At 37.8% G+C, this 22,383-nt stretch overlaps 1 protein-coding gene across 5 annotated transcripts in view; it reads right to left on the reverse strand.

The window, feature by feature from the left end:
* Window positions 1-920: 920 nt before the first annotated feature.
* LOC139761083 (uncharacterized) overlaps window positions 921-22,383 on the reverse strand; it is a 160,926-nt gene continuing 139,463 nt past the window's right edge. For 3 of the 5 annotated variants that reach the window (XM_071684926.1, XM_071684931.1, XM_071684930.1), the window contains 9 exons: window positions 21,875-22,010; window positions 21,221-21,586; window positions 21,024-21,101; window positions 15,722-15,861; window positions 13,232-13,349; window positions 10,398-10,569; window positions 8,218-8,448; window positions 5,075-5,128; window positions 921-2,243 (listed from right to left, as the gene is read on the reverse strand). In XM_071684926.1, the coding sequence (XP_071541027.1) occupies window positions 1,618-2,243; window positions 5,075-5,128; window positions 8,218-8,448; window positions 10,398-10,569; window positions 13,232-13,349; window positions 15,722-15,861; window positions 21,024-21,101; window positions 21,221-21,586; window positions 21,875-22,010 (1,921 nt within the window). In that variant the 3' untranslated portion in view covers window positions 921-1,617. The remainder of the gene's footprint in view (window positions 2,244-5,074; window positions 5,129-8,217; window positions 8,449-10,397; window positions 10,570-13,231; window positions 13,350-15,721; window positions 15,862-21,023; window positions 21,102-21,220; window positions 21,587-21,874; window positions 22,011-22,383) is intronic. The other 2 variants (XM_071684929.1, XM_071684927.1) reach the window with 2 other exon arrangements.

Consider the following 22,383-nt stretch of genomic DNA (forward strand, 5'->3'; position numbering starts at 1 on the left):
AACTGATTCTCTGGACGGAGGCTCAAATTAGCACATTGCAACTTAGAAAACAAAAAGTCTTCCTGAGGAAAACAGTCTTGAGTGCTGATTCTTCCACTACTTTTCAGACAGCTGTATGTTTTTAGTGGGTATCTTAATTTTTCGGCCATCAACCCACACTCTAACAAACTAAAATTTACCATATCTATTCTCTGCATGAATTCCAAAGTAAACTAGGTTCTTTCATGTTTACCTGGACAGCAAAAACTTACCACAGACTTTTCTTGATTAATTTCCAAAATAAGCCATGGTAATAGATTCTCCAGTCTAAAAGTATTAGGCTAATTCAAACAAACCATACTTTCTTGGCTGGAAGATCACTGCAACATATGATTTGTCCTCGTAAACCCTATCCCAAATTTTCACTATATAATGGATGAAACTGGGAAGGAATTGATATCTCAGTCCAACAGATGAGTTACACAGCTGTTTTGGACTTAATATCAGATTTCTGTTTAAATATCACATTCCAAGAAAATGCACTTATGTGTGCTTTACTAACTGACTTCCTACACATCATTTCAATTTAAACTATTTTGCTGTTCAATAGTGACCACTGTCTGCAGCTGTGTTGTATGGGACGAATGTACACTGCTATAGGACTCACTTCCACGCTTTGATAAAGACCAGCTACAAAGACACAGTTGCTATCCCAAGAGTGGCTGTGAATGTCTGTTTCGATTAGACATAACTAATGTGATGATGATTTGGGGTATAGTATTAAAGTTTGTGTGTGTGGTGTGTGTGTGTGTGTGTGTGTGTGTGTGTGTGTGTGTGTGTGTGTGTGTGTGTGTGTGTGTGTGTGTGTGTGTGTGGGGGGGGGGGGGGGGGGGGGTTTAAGCTAGTATTTGAAGTGTAATCCAAATTCCTGACTAGCTGACTTTGTTTACATTAAGTTTCTTATAAGACCTACCCTATTAAAATATCAACTGGCTAAAATGCAGAAGCTAGTCATCTGGACAGTGTTTGCCAGAGCAAGCATCTGTGCAACTAGTCTTTGTCAGTTCTAAAATCAGCTTCAGACTGATTGCTGATGGAAATGCATAAGTGTTTACTCCAATAACAATTTGATCCCTATACTTAAGAACTTTAGGGGTTTTGGAGAGTAGCTGTCACTAGCAGAATGAAATGGCAACCATTCCTGCTCATCCTTACATGTACTTATACAGTTGAGGTCCTCTCATCTGCACAACCAAGAGAGGCAAGTTGTTTTGATTAAAACAGGTTTCTAAGTAATGGCATGCTTCCCATCTAACCCCTTCTGATCCACTGTGCCATGCATGGCAATTTGAAGACGTGATGGAATGTAAACAAATATGAGGCTGAATGGACAAAGGTTGAGATGGCACTTTGATATCCCAGCCACTTGAATGATAAACTCCTGCAGAGTAGTTTGATGTTTACTGAACTGTAGTAAATTTATCAATTTGGGGGCTTTTGTTGGCACTCATTTTCTAGCAAGGCCTCTTTTAGCCAAACTGAAGCTTAAAATCATAGATCACACATCATCACAGCATGAAAAGCAGCATCTTTTCACCAAAATTTCTTTTTGTTACACTCACAGTTGATGTTTAAGCATCAATCAGGAACTCCTACCTCCTCCACTAAACACTCTACTCCAATACCCTCATCAATGCTGATCTGCCTACAGGCACGTGTTTTGACTATCTCACCATTGTCTACACTTCCCCTCCCAGAGTCTGGAATCTCAGGACACTCCAGAATGCCACTGTCCTCAGGAATTGCCATCACTTTAAGCACTGATACGGACCCTTTCCTTTTTTGCACCCTTTCACAGGAGGAGGAAGCATTAAAATGCGTTTCTCTTACAACTGGTGGGAGGGAAAGTTTTTTACGCAAGGATTTTGTAGTTATCTTATCATTAAGCAATATGTCTCTCTGAACTTTGCTATCAAAACTGGTCAGCTTCTCTAGACTGTGTGAGCGGGGTAGAGATGAGTTCATTGTGGGACCAGCACCAAGGAGCTGTGCAGAGAGAGGAATGATGGGTAATTTCTTCAGCTGGGTTGGTGATCTGCTACCACTGCTATCTTGGACCGTTACAGATGATGCATGTGGATCCTCACGGACAGTATCAAGAATGCTGGGGGCAGACACCCTACGTGTGGGCTGGTGGTGGTTTAGGAGTAATGCTGGAATTTCCATATCAGAATCAGGGTCATCACTGCTGCCCATCACTGCTCCTGGAAAGTAGAAATCACACTTATATGCCAACAATTTAGAGTGGTACATTATTCAAATTACTTATACTTAAAATCAGTTATATGTTAAGCCAATACTCACCAATGTTATCAACCTGGATCAACTGATGGAAGTAAATCAGAAGGTATAAGTCAACCTTAAATGTTCTACTGTGGGAAATATAAAGGTCCTTTCCTTTCTCCATCTTGGGTCATTTCTTAGTGAAAATACCTTGCTGCTTATTCACTCTTGAAGTATGTAAACCAATGTAAAATTCCTCAGCAAAAGTATAAGAAATGCTGTTGAATTCTTTACCAGAAAATGTGGTAACTGATAAAGCTCTGAGAATGTGAAAGTGCCATCTTGCCCTGAATACGGTTAATGACATTTGATATCAAGATGGGATGGTTGACTCTAGGCATAAGAAAAGCAACTTTTTGAGCTAAAACCATCACGATCACTTAGACCTCTAAGGTGTCTAATTCAGTTGGTGACGGAGACAAAAAATGCCCAATCATATCAAATGCACGCAAAAAGCACAACTATGACATGTCCTGGAGGAGCTGCATGATATAGTCTCCTCAAAAACAATGCTACAATCATTTGCTATGCTATAACTCCTATTTTCCCACCAATTATGTCATATTGGCCCTTGTTCCTTTGTGTAACAGCCAGGCAACCTGTCTTGAGTATCAATGGTCACTGTGAGAAAAACCAAACCCTATTGGAGAAGGTGGGCTGGATAATGAAAAGCTGGTAATGGTTCTTAATTAAAAACATACTTTTCCCAAGCTTAAAGCCAAACTACTACCTGCCTTCCTAACATGTAGTATTACCAGAGAAAAGGATAAATCAAATTTACTTGATGGAAAAGAACCTTAAGGTGCCACCACTAAGCGAAGACAGCTCCATGGCACTCATCTTCTGGTAATGATGACCCAGAAGACTTTTCTCTTGACGATGTCTTCACATGGCTTAATCTTCCTAAGGCCATATATCTTTGTAATTCCTAATCTATACAGTATGGGGAGGGAGTTTCACATTCAAGGAACCCCCTTGGGACTCTTGAACATTTTCTAATATACAACTTAAATTCATGTATCCTGTATGCATTAAACATGTCCTCATTCACTGTATTGTGTGCTGCTTGGCATGCCACAAGATGAAAAATTGAAGTCAAACATGTCAGCAAGTGCTGTGTCTCACATATTTTAAGAGAAGACATTGTATAAATCAAGATGTCATTGCATGTACTGTGATGCTGCTAAACATATAGGAGAGGACACTGTATGGACCAAAACATGATGTGTTGTGAATGAACAAATTTATGAATAAACAAGTCTAGCTGACAACCTGAGTTACTCCCCTCACAAGGTGATGAGGTGGGGAGACTACTGTCATCAGGCAGTTACACACACAAGCAAAAGTTATCATGACATCACTGGTATGAAGATAGGAAGAACAATTTAGCATATGATTAAAGTATTACTTTCAAGAGGTTTTCAACTCAGCTCTCCAAGAAACATTATAGTTTTGCTTTTCGTGTGCATTTAACATGACTACGGAATTATCTATCACGGGTTTATCTACCTGACCAACTAAACTGGATAGCCCAGCTAAAGAACTGCACAACAAGAGGAGAGGTGATGGGTTGGCTTAAAATAACAATTTATTCAAAAAGCTAAAGTTCCAAACAGATATGTATACTCTTAAAACTTCCTGTGTATCAAATCAGTAAAAGACTTGGACATACAAAAATATAAATTTCCTTCCAGAATTATCTAACTATAAGTCTGAATTCAATAATGAAAATGTACAATAAATCCTATGAAATAATAGTTGCCCATGATATAATTATGGTGGATCAAAACAGTAATGCAAAGTAGCTCTGGCGTAAGAATCATAAAGAAACTATACCTTTCGTGACAAAATTACCTGTGGGATACTAGGATGCATGTCTTGGTAGTGCTTCATTCAGCCTTAAAAGAGCAAAGCTAAGCTCAACAATTCACACTTGCATCGAATACACAAAAATCAGTCAAAATGAAGAGCAATTTTCTTTGCACGTAGTTTAGTACAAACATGTAAAAAGCACAACCATGACCTACAGAATGATGAAAAATGCTGCTATAACTATCTTATAACATGACATTCTTCTTCAAAAAGTAATCAAACTCATTACACCTTTAACTTTACATAAACTAGATTTTTCATGCTAATTCTAATCCCTGTTAAAACTGCATCATTACAATGATCTAAGACGTAACACAATAGATGTACTGACCTTGGCTATATATAACAGTGTTTACTGGCAATCAATTCAACAATGGATAACAAAGCAGCATACTAAAGAAACTCTGGGTAACAAAGATAGCATAGTAACACAATCAGAAAGAACACTTCTGTTATCATCAAGCTTACCAAATGAAAACATGCTTTTTTTATGTTCCCAGTCTTAGATAATATTAAAGCACCTCCAGGTGTGAAGAATGGCAGGTAATAAGGTGGCTGTAAAAATGGTGATAAGAGACAGTTGAAAATATCCAGCACATGAAAGCATCACAGATAAAAGATTTATAGAGCAACAAGTTATTGAAAAGATCAGTGAACATGCAATATAATGAACAATGCATCATGCGGTATAAGAAGACACGTCAAATTGGTTATGGAAAAATATATGGAAGACATAAAAGCGTTACGGCTAAATATAAGCAACATCAGCAGTTAAAACATAAAAAAAGAACACCACAAGATCTGAGACTTAATAAAAGACATGGGTGCATTATAACATAACATAGGACACACCAGGTGGGATACAACACACCTGACATACCTGGTTGCCCATCTCGCTTAGTAAGTGCTGCAGAGAGTTCGTACAAGCAGCAATCTGGAAGAAGATGCTAGCTCTGAACCCTCTCCAAATTGGCACCTACATGCTCAGGTGGCTCACTAAAGCCTCCTGCACCACACTACTAACCCAAAATAAGTTACCATTCAGAGTCTAGCCCCATCTTAGTTCTCAGGGTATATACAAATCAAAAGACAGTTCTCTCCTTGAATAAATGTAGAAAGCAGGAAAAATTGCCCACGTGCATGCATATAAAATTCCATTATATGCCAAGATTTATGGATTATAATTTGCTGACAAGATGCTGAATCCTACAGGTGTGGGAGAAAAGCATAGAAAGGACAAATATTAGGCCACTATGTACTTAACACTGGAGACTCATTGTTCCATCTACTGAAAGTTATAAACACTATCTATCTATATCTCTAATACATATTCCCTTCGAGAACTCCCTCAAGGGGGTGACCACAGCAAAAGAGTATCTATAACCGGTGAATTCCAGTGCCACTTCTTAGCCTTTCAGTGCCTTGCCCTTAACAGGCCACTAGCAGAGAGTAACCCTAATGCAGTATTTCCTTGGGCCCCTACCTAATCCTCCTACCTACTACTACTACTTAATGCTCCCACTTTAATGTTCCTACCAACTACTTCTACCTAATACACCTGTCTAACGTTCCTATCTACTACTTCTATCTATTGCTCCTATCATTTTGCCAAAGGGAAGGGATAGCGAATAGTGCTCATGCAAGATAGTCTACAGTTATAATGAAGGAGTTCTGTGAGTTATGTGTTATCAAGCATTATGTTTAAGAAGAGATTGTATCTTTGTGGACAGAATGCCAGCAGTCCACTTGCGGGTGAGGCAAAAAGACAAGACTGCTACCTGGGTTAGAGGAGTGCAACTTGACAAGCATTGAAGTGCTGGCTCACTACGTAGCTGTCATTAGCACTCCTAATACCCAGGCAGGCAGTACCAGTAATATACTTCATTTCATGTATGGTTAAGTCACAGGTTAAAGCAAAGTAAAATTCATGTATGATACTATATGATCTCAATGATACTATATGATCTCTCTTTCAATATCTACCTATGCTACCTTGTGAAGAAGAAGCATCCTCATTCCTTCTAAGTCTTTACTTATGCATGAAAACACATATGTTCCATATGCATTACAGCTACTTCAATTTATATGATTCTAATTTTCCATATGATGTCTTGATCTTTAGCAATCTAAAGAAAAAACACTACATCTAAAGATATAAAAGAATATTTTTTCATATGTCCCATGATCTAAATGCAAAGAAATACTTTACCTTATCAATTCAGTGTACGTATATGAAATAAAATCCTCAACGCATAAGTTTACTTATGATGTCAAATTACCTTTCACTAAAATTTTTCAATACAAATATTCTTCTACAAATTCTTTGTTTAATTCAGGCTGTCTTACTGGCTTTAATGTTGCATCTATTTATGTAAATGTTTATGTGGATGTGTATGATGACCATTATATTCAAGTATGCTCATATATTCAGTTTCTCTTCTCTAAAAACACAGTATCATCTGTAGCTTTAAGTAAGTACAGTAGCCAATATTTGCATACATATTAAATAAGCAGAAGCAATTGCAGTTTTTTATTTGCATATAAATAGAAAAATCTTTGTAGTAACCTTACCTTAAAGACAAGCAAATTCTTCGCATGGCAATAAATTTGGATCCTATTATCATTTAACCCAATTTGGAATCACAATATACACTGAATAAAACTAATCCTCCTATTTACATTTACAAATAACTATATGATATAATGTATGGTAAAGTGGCTTATACTAACTCTGATCAACACTGTGTATGTTCTGCATTATGCCTACCCCTCTAAATAGGATCTTTTTCAAAAACTTTCATTTCAAGTCTATTTCTCTGCCATGTGATGATCTGCATGTGTCAGATATATAAGATGAAAAGATCATAAAAATGATGTATTTTCACCAAGTTCTTCCTGCAACTAAGATATTAATGGGTAAAGTCATATCAAAACTGACCAACATCGAGTTTATCATGTAAAGAGTACAGAGCAGAATGATTGTTTGCAAACAAAGTTTATTAATCAATTATAATTCTTTTTGAATGGCACTGTGCCAGAGGACCAGATTAATGCAAAGAGCCATTCTGTACAGGAAAGTGTTATTCCTCGTTATGAATTATCAAGTTCACTTCTTCTTGTGAGATTATAGTAAATTAATCATATCAAAAGCTCTTGGTGAAAAATGTATGCAGCTAGGCACTGTAGGGAGGGATTAACAGAGTATAGTCTATAAACACAAGAATGGAGACCATATGCTGTATTAAAAAAGTGGACACCAATACATGATGGTAAATTTCATAGTTATGATGATTTGATTGCTCTCAAACTGTTATTCCTTACATGATCAACTTGCCTCACACCATTTATAATCCTTCAGCATTTCATCTCCAACATTTCCATTTCTTTTTTTGCATTCAAGATTCAAGACATCCATGGATCACTATCAGAACTTCTACACCTTCAAATATAGCCATATTTACTCTAGCATACAGAGTTCTCATCTACCATTTCCCATATCAGCGAGATAGCCCCAAGAGCAGAAGATGAAAGGCTGAATTTACTCATTCTCTAGCTATCACCTGCAAGTAATACTCATGTATGCACCTTTTCAATAACCCACCTGCTTTCAATCATTATTCCTCCTGCAGCATATAAGGCAAAAAGTTATTCTTCCTCAATTTCACCCTTAATTACCACAGCTACCACATCAGGTCCTTGAATCAAAACTGCAGAAGCACTAACTCTTCCAAAAAAGCAATTTTTTCCTCACTCTTTTCACTAAGTGCATAAACAATATCAAACACCTACCTCCTGCAGTTTACTTTCAAAGTACTCTTACCCACATTAGTCTTCAATTCTTCAACAGAAGAGCCACCCCCCTTTGTTTTTCTCTTACCCTCTTAACATTCATGAATAATTCTACCCTTTCCCCTTCAACTTAGTTTCACTTAGAGTAGGAGCAATCAGATTTTTCTTAGCAAACAAAAAGCCAATGTATATTATGGATTAGTTCAAAGTAAGTCATGAGAAACTGGAATTTACCAGAGTCTTGTGATTGTTTTCTGGCATTAAAGTTGTAACCTCGTGAGGGAAGGGCATCATTTTCCGCTAGAAGCAACAGAGGTGAGAGGGTAGTCACAGCACGGTTGGCAAGAGTACCAGAGATGGTCTTGATTGGAACTGTTAGTAGACCTGGGCTGATGGTCATTAATGACTCTTGCTGCTGCTCCTCATTTTCACGGTGTCGCAAGGAGGAGAAGTCCAGGACACTACCTGCTGGAAAAAGAACCATTAGTGTGTGTTTTCTGTACTTCTTTTGCTTCTTCTATATCACTTATATGCCTTTCCTGCTTTTGCGAGCTAGTTTCAGAAAAAACAAAGAATGGTCTCATTTACAAATATCCAGTCCCTACGTGATTCTTATGCAGCTTTAGAGCTGGAAGAGCCTAAGAAAGGGGTCTCAAGCTTACATAATTAAAAAACATTTTTCATTTTCATACCTGATCACCATTTCCCACATTAGTGAGGTAGCACCAGAAACAGACAAAGGCCACATCCAATCACACCCATTCTCTAGCTGTCACGTGTAATGTACTGAAACCATAGCTCCCTATCTATCTATCTATTCTTTTTCATACATATTCACTACTTCCCACATTAGCAATGTAGCAACAGGAACAGGTGAAGACGAGGCATCACATGCTCACATCCACTCTCTAGCTGTCATGTGAAAAGTACTGATACCAGAGCCCCTTGTCCATAACCAGAACCCACAGCTTTCCTTCCCTAGTTTCTCCTGACTGATCCATATGACCTGGTTCAATTCAGTGACATGTCAACCCCTGTATACCATACCACTCCATTCACTCTATCCCTTCCATACCTCACACCTTCCTGCATGTTCAAGGCCCAAACACTCAACCTTTTGGTCCATCCTGCCACCTCCTTCTTAGTTTTTCATATTTTCCTCTCCCCTCCATTTTCAACATGAATACCTTCTTAGTCAGCCTCTCCTCACTCATCCTCTCCATATGTCCAACAAACCTTGATCAGCTCTCTCATTCATACTCCCCATAATACACATCTCTATTACCCTATTACTTCTTATTCGATAAACCATCCTCACAACACGTCCTTAAAAAATTTTGTTTCCAATACATTCACCCACTTCTGTACTTTGTCATCAGTGGCCCACACCTCACAACCATACAACATCAATGGGATGACCATACCATCAAACATACCCATCTTTGCACTCATATACAGCAACCTCTCTTCCATGCATTCCCCAATTTGCTCAGGACCTTCACCCCATCACCCATCTTATGGCTTACTTCAATCCCATGGGTCCATTTGCTACCATGTCCACTAACAGGTATCTCAAACACTCCACCTCCAATAAGTTCTCTCCATTAAAATTCACAGCCCAAATTAACCTTCCTGTCTCCACTGCTAAACCAAATAACCTTGCTTTTATTCACATGTACTCTCAAGTTTCTACTTTCACACTCTCCAAACTCAGAAACTAGCATCTTTAGCTTTCCAATTAAATCTGCTACCTGTGCCTTCTCATCAGCAAACAGTAACTGACTCACCCCTGCCTCCACTCCTGACAGGCTGCAGACCTACCCCTCCATCCAAACCCTCTCATTCAACTCCTTAGTCATTCAATCGACAAATAAATCAAATAGCCATAGCGACATGACACAACTCTGCTGCAGACTCACTTTCACTTGGAACCACTTACCCTGCTGTTAAAGACTGGAACTGGACATCAGTATTTTGCAAGATTATCACACTTATTTGACTGGAAACTAAGAAAAGCTGATGCTAAGCCAAAGCCAGCTCATTCTCTCAACAATTAGCTTATAAATAATCAGTGCTATAAGCATCTCAAATTAGAAAAATGTCTAAGCTTATCATCGCTTATAAATAATCAGTGCTATAAGCATCTCAAATTAGAAAAATGTCTAAGCTTATCATCTTTTCTCACTACATAAATACAGATTACCAAGGATTCACACTTCTTCATGAGTAAGAGCTCCTTAAACATGTACTCAGTAGCCTAAACAAATATGTTCTAGATAGTTACTGGCATGATGTGGACTTGAAACATTTTGACCAGTGCGGAAGCAATAAATTTGTCGGTCATTACTAAATACTCAAATGCAACTGTCAGCTACTAAGGCACTACTAAACTCTGTTATGGCATGGTTCATCACCTGTGTTTGAGTGTAGTGTGGAGGCATGGCGGTGGCAACTTCCTCTCCGTCGATCCCGACTGCTACTAGGACACATGCATGCCAGTACCTCCTTCCTAATACTTCGGTTATAGAGCCCATAAACGATGGGGTAGAATACACTTGCCATGAACAGCAGCAATGTTGATGTTACCTGTCCATTATTGTAACAAGTGAAATTATATAGCAAATATCATCTACTTACAAAAATAATTTTTAAGAACAACACTCTTACATGAACTAATGTAAATGAAATTGGGAAGATACCAGATTTCCATCTTATAACATTGTTCATCAAAATGAGAATTAGTTTCTCTTTAATAAAACAGGAATTGTCTTAACTCTATTCTCGTTCACACAAAGCAGATCAAATGGACATATGCACCTATTGTGGGAATCATTTTGCAAAACTGGGATTCCCTGCCCCAGCTACAACCCTGCAGGATATACGAAATAGTATTATTCTAATAATATTCCATTAAATTAAAAAGTAATCCATTCACACACAAAGGATGAAGAGACATGAAAGAAAATATTTCCATCTTCTTTCAAACCAATCCACCACTTCCCGCATTAGCAAGCTAGCATCGGGATCATACAAAGCAATAGCCTCATTTCCTCACATACATCTCTAGCTGTCACCTACAGTGCATGAATTAAACTCAATGAGAACATGCACCCAAAGTATGGACTCTCAAAATGAAAAAACACTTAAATCTGATGGAGACAGTTCAAGAGAGTGTAATGAAGATATCTGACATGAAAAAGCAACATTAGAGGTTTATCTATATCTCTGATGCCTATTCCAACTAGAACTGCCTGAAAGGGGTGGCCAAAGCAATAGAATCTCTATAAATAAAGAACTCCAGTGCTGCTTCTTAACCTTTAGTGCCTTGCCCTTAACAAGCCACTGGTAGAGGGCAAGTCTAACATAGTGTTTGCAAAGACTCCTACTTAGAGAGGTTATTAAAAAAAATTTTGCCCACACTTGAAGGGAGAAGGAAGAGGAAGGCATAATTGTAAGTCTCACATTTCTATGAAGCTAACAATTTCAAGAGAGAATAGTTTTTCAAACTAGCAAAGAAAGATTAATGAGAAGTTATAGCAAGAAACTAAGTACGATGAAAGATGGTAAGAAAACTTTCTAGAGTAAGAGAGTGATGGTGAAAGGAATAAGCTATGCACAGACACTCTCAATGCAGAAAGCAAACAGCAATATCAAAATAGTTGAATAATGCTAAAGTTTGAGGGATGGGGTACCACAAGTGAAGAACACCCTCTCTGTACTGAAAGATTAGGTAACCACAACAATAAATGAAAAGTCATAAAGAGCAGGAAAATATTTCAAGCAAGCTGCAATATGATGCAGGCCCATTAACAGATGTAAAAACAGGAAAATGGATCTTTCATTTCAAGATTCAGGAGAAAAAGATAGGGTAAGATGGAAGAATGTTAAAGGAACTATGTGAAGAAAATGACGACTGAACTGTTAAGTTGTGGGAAAGCAAGGTAAGATTTTATAAAACCAAGTAAAACTGACTGAATAGTGTAAAAAAAAAAAGTCACTTATGATTAAAGCAAAGGTACAGGAAAACAAAACAGCCCTATCTGAGAAAAGGACCGACAGGTAAGCCTCAAGCAATGTCTGGAGCGATACATATGAAAGAGCAATGACAAAAGTAAAGCAAGCAGTTTGTAAAGGAGGGGGTACATTCCTTTAGAAGGGGGAAGGAGCACTGAGAACATCAGAGGAATGAGTAGACCTAAAGAATTATATTACAATGTAAAAACTAACAAAATACAAAACACTTTCATGCAGAAGACTATAGTACTAAACAAAGTAAAGAGTCTGAAAAATGCAAACCATCAAGAAAAGCTTATAAAAAGAGGAAATGTTAGACAAGACAGACCCAAAAAGAAGAATGATAACAGATAGAAGGTGACAGTATGCAATAAACTGCAAAACAGTACAATATAAAAAAAAAAAAAAGAGATGTGAAATGGAATGACTATGGACATTCTGAAAGTTTTAGGGACAACGATGAACAGAAACTGAAGAATCAAATCAAGGGGGAATCCAAAGACATGTCTAAAAAATATTTGGGAAAAAATCGACATACTGTTTATGAAAAATGTGAAAGAAATGACACAGAAAATCTCAGGGAAAAATAGGAAAAGAAGGGAAAAGTCAGGATCAAGAGACAAAGCTGCCTTTGGCACTACAAAAAACAAAGGAAACAACAATACAAGGTCCATACCAAAGTATGTCTACAAATGTTGATGGCCTGGTAGAAATAGTAAGGAACTCAAATCTAATGATCAAGTAGGTGAGATTAAGCCACAAATCATGAGCACAGATGATAGTAAACTCTGCAAAGAAACTCATCTCAATATACATTTCCCTTTGGGATGTAAAGCAACAAGAAAAAAAAAAAGCACATAAAATGATGGGGTGGTCCAGCAATTCTAGTAAGAGAGACTATCTTTCTGACTGTATATTCTGAATTCCTGGTGGCCAAGATGAAATTAACATCTAACATTTTTCTGAAATTATGTGGTATTCCAGAATAAGATATGAAAAGCAGACTAGATAAGTGTCACAAAGGAAACCACATTTCTAAAAAGTAGCGGACATCTAGAATAAGCTCAGCTGGGTTAGTGTGAGTAGCATTGGGATATTATAACTTTATATGCCAAAATATGAGGTTAAGAGATAGTGTCCTACAAGTGTAAAGATACCTCCCATATGAAAAAATAAGTAATTTCTTTTTCTCACACACATACAACAGTGTTAAGGTTAATCAATTACTACTGACCCTGGCCCAATGGGGGACAAGAGATGGAAGTTCCTGACCCAGCACAGCCTCTGCTACAGCTAAGGCAGAATATGGGGCCCAGGTGAATACATGAGTTCCCACCACCACACAAACCGTCCTGTGCAAAAATACCAACAAAGGTCAATTCCTCATCATGTACACTGACTAGAGGTATTGGATTACAAAATTATACTGCCCTTCTTGTAATTAACCCAAGAAGTGATATGAATATGAAATGAGTATTGGTTAACTAATATAAATACTATCTAAATGAGCTTTAAGTTAAGATGTGGTCTTTTCTTGTTCTAAGGACATTCACTCCCAAACAATTGCTACCCTTAGTTTCCACTTACCACAGGGGGAACCTACACACCAATTGTGAACATCTGAAAACAAATTCCAGGATAATCGCCCTCTCTACCTATACGATGACCCTCTTTAAATATGTCCATGAAATACAACTTGTTAAAACAGCTACACTAAAAGGCTGGTTTGCCAAATACAGATGCACTAAAAGACAAAGATGCTCAGGTGGAAAGGCTATGATAAGCTTAAACCATACTATCATTCTAAAGAGTAAAGGTGTGATTTGAGAGTGTACACCCAGTATGAAGGCTCAAGAGCTGAAAATCTAATGAATCACACCAGTTAGCTATGAATCTATCTAAATGTTGATATACAAATGAAAATATATAAATAAAGAGTACTAAAGTTGAGAAACTGAAGCACAAAGGTAATGTCTGGATTATATACACTTATGATACACCTTCAACTCCGTTAAAATATGTTTTTCTTGATCTGTGTACCTGCATGTGCCAAAAAATCTGTCATGACCTGGTTTGAAAACCTAAAATGACAAAAAAAAAAATTTCAAAGTTCATTTTCTCCTGGATCTATTGACAAAAACATAAGTGTCACATGACAAAATTTCCCTTAATCAAGAAACACTATGAAGAGGATACCTTATTCTTACATAAAACTCTCTGGAGATAAAAGTTAAGGATTTACTTTAGTCGATGAAGCAAATCAAATACTTCACAAATAAACAGTTCCAAAGGGAACAATGCACCATCTAAATTGAGAATTAATATCAAAGAAAAACAATTCATTTTGCTTAATAATCTATGAGCATCATATTCTACCTACAATCCCAGTAACATATCATTAAATTTTGCCCTTTTCTCTCTGCTTAATCTCACTCTAGTCTATTATGTCCTAATAGATCTTACTGGATATTTCCAAAGATTGAGCCTCCTTACTTTCACCAATCCAGCTTTCAACACCTCATGCAACAATTCTTAAAAGCATAATTTACATTTTTTGTCTTTCTTTAATTATCAACAAAGTTAAAATAAATTTTTCACTACGTCTCTTACCCGCACAACCTGCAGGCAATGACTTTCTGAGTTAAGTGCACTATCTTTAACCACAAGTAGATTCTATAACTCTTGATTTAGATCCAACATACTCTGTAAGCAACATGAATCTTAATATATATAAAAAATAATCAATCTTTTTACATATTTTCCTTTCCTGCTTTCACAAAATAGTGTCAAATATATAAAAAATAATCTATCTTTTTATATAACTTCCTTTCCTGCTTTCACAAAGTAGTGTCAAAAAGAGAAGACAATGGATTGTATGCAGACATCAAGTCTCTAGATGACTTGTATCATGTGCTAAAACCTGAGTCTACCGTAGTGTCAAAAAGAGAAGACAATGGATTGTATGCAGACATCAAGTCTCTAGATGACTTGTATCATGTGCTAAAACCTGAGTCTACCAACCACATAATGCACATCAGATATTTCCTAGGTTTACCTTGAACCACTTCATATTTCCTGGTTAAAACCAATAACAGCATATCAACCAGATATCTCACATTACTCCAATGTTCATCCCCTTATAAAGCCTTCTTCACTCTATCCTTCCATCTCCCCCTCCTCTCAACTCCCTATGCTTCTGACACATACATCCTCTATGTCGATCTCTCTTCACCTACATTCTTTATATGCCTAAACTATTTTAGTGCACCTGGTTGGCTCTCTCAGCCAGACTACACTTACCATAAAACCTCTCTCTGACAACAATGTAATTTCTCACATGAATGCCACAAAGCATTTCAGCAGCTCAAGTCTAAAAACTAACTCTTTACATGTATTCCATATGCCTGACTGTCACTGACTTTGGTGGATCTACGAAGTATATTGTAAAGGTAACCAGCTGACAGTCAGCATATTCATCGATATTTGCCATTTCCTGCATTAGCTAGGTAGCATTAAGAACAAAGGACTGAGCCTTAGAGGGAATATCCTCACAAATACACTGGTACAGCTACTTAGTATATCACCTTGCATATACATATGTTTACACATACATATATATTTTACATATTCTTACACAATGTACAAATATGTCATTCATATCAACAAACTTTATAAAGTGCACTGTCCTCTAAGACCACTATTTTCTTTATCATCATAAACTCACCTAAAACCTTTGGCTGGAGATGCCTCCCAGCTCCATGAAGGTTTGCGGCCTCCTATACTAAATTTCTTCCTTACTGTTGACGGTCGCATTGAGATGCTGCTCTGTGCCCGTCGTAAACAGGGCCGAACTGGCTGTGGATGCTGTTACAATAAGGAGATATTAGAGTTCCCATGTACATGAATCTTTGCTATCTACGCTGTTAACAGATGCACTAACGAGAAATATCGGTATACCAAATGTAATATGGTATATACTTCTCAAGTACCAGGAGAGACTGTGTACAGAATGGAAAAAGGTGAGAACAATGGAAGTAAGGGGAGTGGGGGAGGAATGGGATGTATTTAGGGAATCAGTGATGGATTGCGCAAAAGATGCTTGTGGCATGAGAAGAGTGGGAGGTGGGCTGTTTAGAAAGGGTAGTGAGTGGTGGGATGAAGAAGTAAGAGTATTAGTGAAAGAGAAGAGAGAGGCATTTGGACGATTTTTGCAGGGAAAAAATGCAATTGAGTGGGAGAAGTATAAAAGAAAGAGACAGGAGGTCAAGAGAAAGGTGCAAGAGGTGAAAAAGAGGGCAAATGAGAGTTGGGGTGAGAGACTATCAGTAAATTTTAGGGAGAATAAAAAGATGTTCTGGAAGGAGGTAAATAGGGTGCGTAAGACAAGGGAGCAAATGGGAACTTCAGTGAAGGGCGTAAATGGGGAGGTGATAACAAGTAGCGGTGATGTGAGAAGGAGATGGAATGAGTATTTTGAAGGTTTGTTGAATGTGTCTGATGACAGAGTGGCAGATATAGGGTGTTTTGGTCGAGGTGGTGTGCAAAGTGAGAGGGTTAGGGAAAATGATTTGGTAAACAGAGAAGAGGTAGTAAAAGCTTTGCGGAAGATGAAAGCCGGCAAGGCAGCAGGTTTGGATGGTATTGCAGTGGAATTTATTAAGAAAGGGGGTGACTGTATTGTTGACTGGTTGGTAAGGTTATTTAATGTATGTATGACTCATGGTGAGGTGCCTGAGGATTGGCGTAGTGCGTGCATAGTGCCATTGTACAAAGGCAAAGGGGATAAGAGTGAGTGCTCAAATTACAGAGGTATAAGTTTGTTGAGTATTCCTGGTAAATTATATGGGAGGGTATTGATTGAGAGGGTGAAGGCACGTACAGAGCATCAGATTGGGGAAGAGCAGTGCGGTTTCAGAAGTGGTAGAGGATGTGTGGATCAGGTGTTTGCTTTGAAGAATGTATGTGAGAAATACTTAGAAAAGCAAATGGATTTGTATGTAGCATTTATGGATCTGGAGAAGGCATATGATAGAGTTGATAGAGATGCTCTGTGGAAGGTATTAAGAATATATGGTGTGGGAGGCAAGTTGTTAGAAGCAGTGAAAAGTTTTTATCGAGGATGTAAGGCATGTGTACGTGTAGGAAGAGAGGAAAGTGATTGGTTCTCAGTGAATGTAGGTTTGCGGCAGGGGTGTGTGATGTCTCCATGGTTGTTTAATTTGTTTATGGATGGGGTTGTAAGGGAGGTAAATGCAAGAGTCCTGGAAAGAGGGGCAAGTATGAAGTCTGTTGGGGATGAGAGAGCTTGGGAAGTGAGTCAGTTGTTGTTCGCTGATGATACAGCGCTGGTGGCTGATTCATGTGAGAAACTGCAGAAGCTGGTGACTGAGTTTGGTAAAGTGTGTGGAAGAAGAAAGTTGAGAGTAAATGTGAATAAGAGCAAGGTTATTAGGTACAGTAGGGTTGAGGGTCAAGTCAATTGGGAGGTGAGTTTGAATGGAGAAAAACTGGAGGAAGTGAAGTGTTTTAGATATCTGGGAGTGGATCTGTCAGCGGATGGAACCATGGAAGCGGAAGTGGATCATAGGGTGGGGGAGGGGGCGAAAATTTTGGGAGCCTTGAAAAATGTGTGGAAGTCGAGAACATTATCTCGGAAAGCAAAAATGGGTATGTTTGAGGGAATAGTGGTTCCAACAATGTTGTATGGTTGCGAGGCGTGGGCTATGGATAGAGATGTGCGCAGGAGGATGGATGTGCTGGAAATGAGATGTTTGAGGACAATGTGTGGTGTGAGGTGGTTTGATCGAGTAAGTAACGTAAGGGTAAGAGAGATGTGTGGAAATAAAAAGAGCGTGGTTGAGAGAGCAGAAGAGGGTGTTTTGAAATGGTTTGGGCACATGGAGAGAATGAGTGAGGAGAGATTGACCAAGAGGATATATGTGTCGGAGGTGGAGGGAACGAGGAGAAGAGGGAGACCAAATTGGAGGTGGAAAGATGGAGTGAAAAAGATTTTGTGTGATCGGGGCCTGAACATGCAGGAGGGTGAAAGGAGGGCAAGAAATAGAGTGAATTGGAGTCATGTGGTATACAGGGGTTGACGTGCTGTCAGTGGATTGAAGCAAGGCATGTGAAGCGTCTGGGGTAAACCATGGAAAGCTGTGTAGGTATGTATATTTGCGTGTGTGGACGTGTGTATGTACATGTGTATGGGGGGGGGGGGTTGGGCCATTTCTTTCGTCTGTTTCCTTGCGCTACCTCGCAGACGCGGGAGACAGCGACAAAGTATAAAAAAAAAAAAAAAAAAAAAAAACTTCTCATGTCTGGCATGATTAAGCAAGAGCAATAAATCATTATATCACATTATACAGAGTATGCACCATAAAGCAAAATTCTCACAGCAAAGAAGGACACTTGAATAATACAGAATATACTTTCCATATTACGCAAAAAGAAAATGAACACTAAAAGATAAGAGAAAAATACCATAAGACATAAAAAACAAAGCTAATAATGTACTTCAAATTATAAACACTGCATTATATGATAAACTTCAATTTAGGAACAGGATGAGTTACAGCACAAGCATATATACATGCCAAGCCTGATAGCAAGGTGAAAGCATTATACCTTAAATGTCTTGCCAAGATATTGCTTTGGAATAAGCAATTAAAACCATAAAAAACTGCGACCCTTAAATCCACAATACTTGAAAGAGCAGTGGATATTTACCATTTAAAGGAAAGTGGGAGAAAGACTGATCAAAACAATAGGTTTATCTGGTATGAGTATCAACTTGTCTATTACTAGAGAAATAAAGAACTCTTTAGTGTAGGCGAAAAAAGAAAATACATTCTTATCTGCTTCTAGCTTTACAGACTGCAGCCTGGAGATGGACACAAGCTATGTCTATTCTCTTGACAGTACTATCAGTTGCTCCAACTGTATTAGCTATACTTAAAGTTTTACTAATCAAGCAAAATCAGCAGACTTTTGGGAAGTTTCAAATGTTAAGTCAATCAACAAGTGAAATGGATTTTACTTCAAGTCAGCATTCCTTGGATGGCAACAGTAAATTAGCCAATCCATACTGACACACTCAGAAGTAAAGAACACAGTGCAGTCAAACTTTTATGGTTTTTGCTTTTCTGTTCCAAGGGGAGATCCACTGAGATATTCACTCATGGACAGCTCTCTGGGTTTCCTTAGGGTTGGCAAGGATAACAACAGGTATTTAGTCAAAGAAATGCATGAGAGGATATCCTCATCTGGATAATATCCCAATTCCAAACATGAGCAAAAATTTAAAGGTGCATTAATTCAAGTTTGCTTAATGTCACTGAACGTCTTAGTTTTCAGCAAACATCAAGTCTTGATTGTCCTATCAGATGATCACACTCTCAGAAGCAATTTTTTAACCTTGCACAAATGCTTCACCGCTTCTCTAATTAATGAGCAAATAACATAAAATCAAGTGTTAATGTTCTGTCCAGGAACTTGCCTCTAAAACTAAAGTCCACTGAATAAGATCTAAATCTTTTATATTTCAATACTTCATATTTCCCACTGCTTTTATATATAAATCAAAGGTTTTCATCAGATTTCATATTACCAGACTGATACATTAAAAAAGCACAACTAAAGTATATTATGGCAATTTCAAATATATACATATCCTTAATTCAATGCAAATGTGAAACCCCCAAACTTCATACTATCATCTATCATGAATACTTGTTATGACTGCTGAGGTGTTGTCCTCAGCTTAACAGCTTTGGCCATTCCAAGTATCATGATACAAGAAATATAAATTTTCAGAGCAGTAACATTTTGCTCCTACTCTAGAATACAATGCTACTCAGATTCTATCTGGCATCTTGATAGCATCATTGCATCTTAAAAGACAACGATAAATGACAACTCGTGCCGTCAACAAGATACTTTGATGTAAAATCATTTCCCGGACCTGAACCTCATTCCAACTTTGCTAATGAGGTCACCAGCCAGACTCTCATTTTCAAATCTCCTTTTCCTGATCACTGGGCTACAGCAGTGGATGCATTTTACCTAAGCTTCAGTTATTAAGCACATATGTATGTACTAACATTGTATTTTCTTTACCTAAGCTTCAGTTATTAAGCACATATGTATGTACTAACACTGTATTTTCTTTTAGAGTCCATTATTACCCTTGCAGTTTTGGCAATCATACTGTCTAATAAAATGTTTTGTGGAGATTATCATTTATGTTATGGGGTCTCATGTAGCATTTTATCCTCGTCCACACAAAATTTACAGCTTTATACCAGGGCTCTTTGATGTCCTTGTTAAGGCCAGAGAAAAGATCTAATATTTGTATTATATGAATTGTTAATTCATTCTTCTTTGATGAACATGGTAATAATATCTTAATACTTCAAATATCTGAGGCTCCACCAAACTGAGGGGTCTGATATAATAATCTCTTCAATTCATTGTATCTTGCAACCATTACCTTCACGTGAAAGTTTGGGACATCAGCAAAGTACAAAGTAGCCTTGGTTATACCTTTGAAGCTCGTAAGTAATGATACTACATCCAAGCAATGCCATCGCATGAGAGATAAGTGCAAAAATAGTGAATCCTTATTTCTATGGTCTGTGAATTATTGATTACTAATGATCAGTGGTTTGCAGTGGCTTTCATGGCCACCATATAATAATATTCTGGGCTTAAAATGCACTTTAAAGTCCAAAACAATGTCTGAGCAGAACATCAGTTCGTTTCATCAAGGCTTAGAAAGCGAATCTCAAATCACAACCGATTTTATGTTATACTAAAGGAATGTATATATTTGTGAGTATGCACAACTAAGAATGTGTGCAAATGAAATAACTGTTCATTTGTTCCTAGTGCTACCTTGCTAAAGTGGGAATCATAGCAATATATACATAAAGTAAAAAATTAGGAGCATTTATAAGAGGATTAACAAATAAGCTAAGTAACATGCCAGCTGAAAATCTGTTTTCAAATTACATAATTTGGCTTACTTGGCAAAAAGACAGTGATCTCCCACACTCAGCTAGTTTCCTCTTGGGAGCAAGTGTTGTGGCACCAGCATCACTGACCTGCAACACATGCCACATTCCCTCAGCTCTTACCACATACCAAACAAAAAAACTAACAACTAGTGGCTCCCACATACAAGAAAACATGTAAAACAAAGGTTCACTGGTGAAATAATTACCTTGTTCATACCATTGATGCTGCGGCTACGACATGGGATGCCCTGACCTACAAGGGGATCTACAGTCTGTGTAACTGTTGTCGTCTGTCCAGTGGGAGGCCCTGAACCATTGCCATTGGACTGACTGTATCTATTCTCCTGGGTAGGCCCTGATCCATTTTCCACAAGATGACTTGATCCATTCTCTAGTTGATGATTCAGTACACTCTCCATAGTTAGACCAGACCCATCCTCAATTGGAGGCTCCAAAATGTTTGGAAGTGCAGGGCCATCAAGACAGACAGAGGAGGGGTCCGGAGTGACAGGAGACATGGCCGAACCCAATACTGTCCCAACATGGATCCGTCTGCATTTATTACGTGCCACCTATAGTAAGATTATAAATCACAAACATATCACGAAAAAAATTACCACACTCTAAGAAATATTTTGGGATGTCTTTAATATGCAAAGATACTTTGCTAAGGCTACAAGGAAAGGGAAAAATAGCTCATGCCCTGTATGGTATCATAAAAGTTTCATGTGTTCAAAAAGTCAAATATGGAAGTAAACCCTATATACAGATGAGATATTTACTTAGCAACAATGATGGCTTCACCACTACTTTAAAACTTATAACTACAATGTCAAGGATAACATGGTGACGAGACTAACCTGGAGAATAAAATAGTAGCATACAAGCATAATAATGACTGGGATGAGAAAAACACTGATAACCCACACAGCAGTGTATGAGGGAGAACTCGCCCAGCCTACCCCACAGTGTCCTTCTGGTCCTCGGTGCTCATACCTGTTGATGCAAATGAGGAAATAATTGCATCTGAAATATTATGCCAATGCTGCTCAATCCTCAAGTCATAATCTAACAAAAATCAAGCATAAAAGCTAACACTTCTTAAATTATAAAGTCAGTGCTTTCTCTTTATGTGGCAAAAAGGCTCCTGTATATCAAAACTTTGACCTGGACTAAGGTGATATTACCTATACAATATGTGGGATTTTGCCTTTGGTGGAAAATGCTACAATCATGTAATACATGTATGTAATAGTAACTATAAGATAATATACAAATACATTTCATTCTACAAACTATACATGATGGCTATCAAAAAGTTACTAACACTGAGACCTATACATTACACACTTCATATTGGACAGACTTA

This window comes from Panulirus ornatus, chromosome 39, assembly GCF_036320965.1.
Source record: "Panulirus ornatus isolate Po-2019 chromosome 39, ASM3632096v1, whole genome shotgun sequence".
NCBI lineage: Eukaryota > Metazoa > Arthropoda > Malacostraca > Decapoda > Palinuridae > Panulirus > Panulirus ornatus.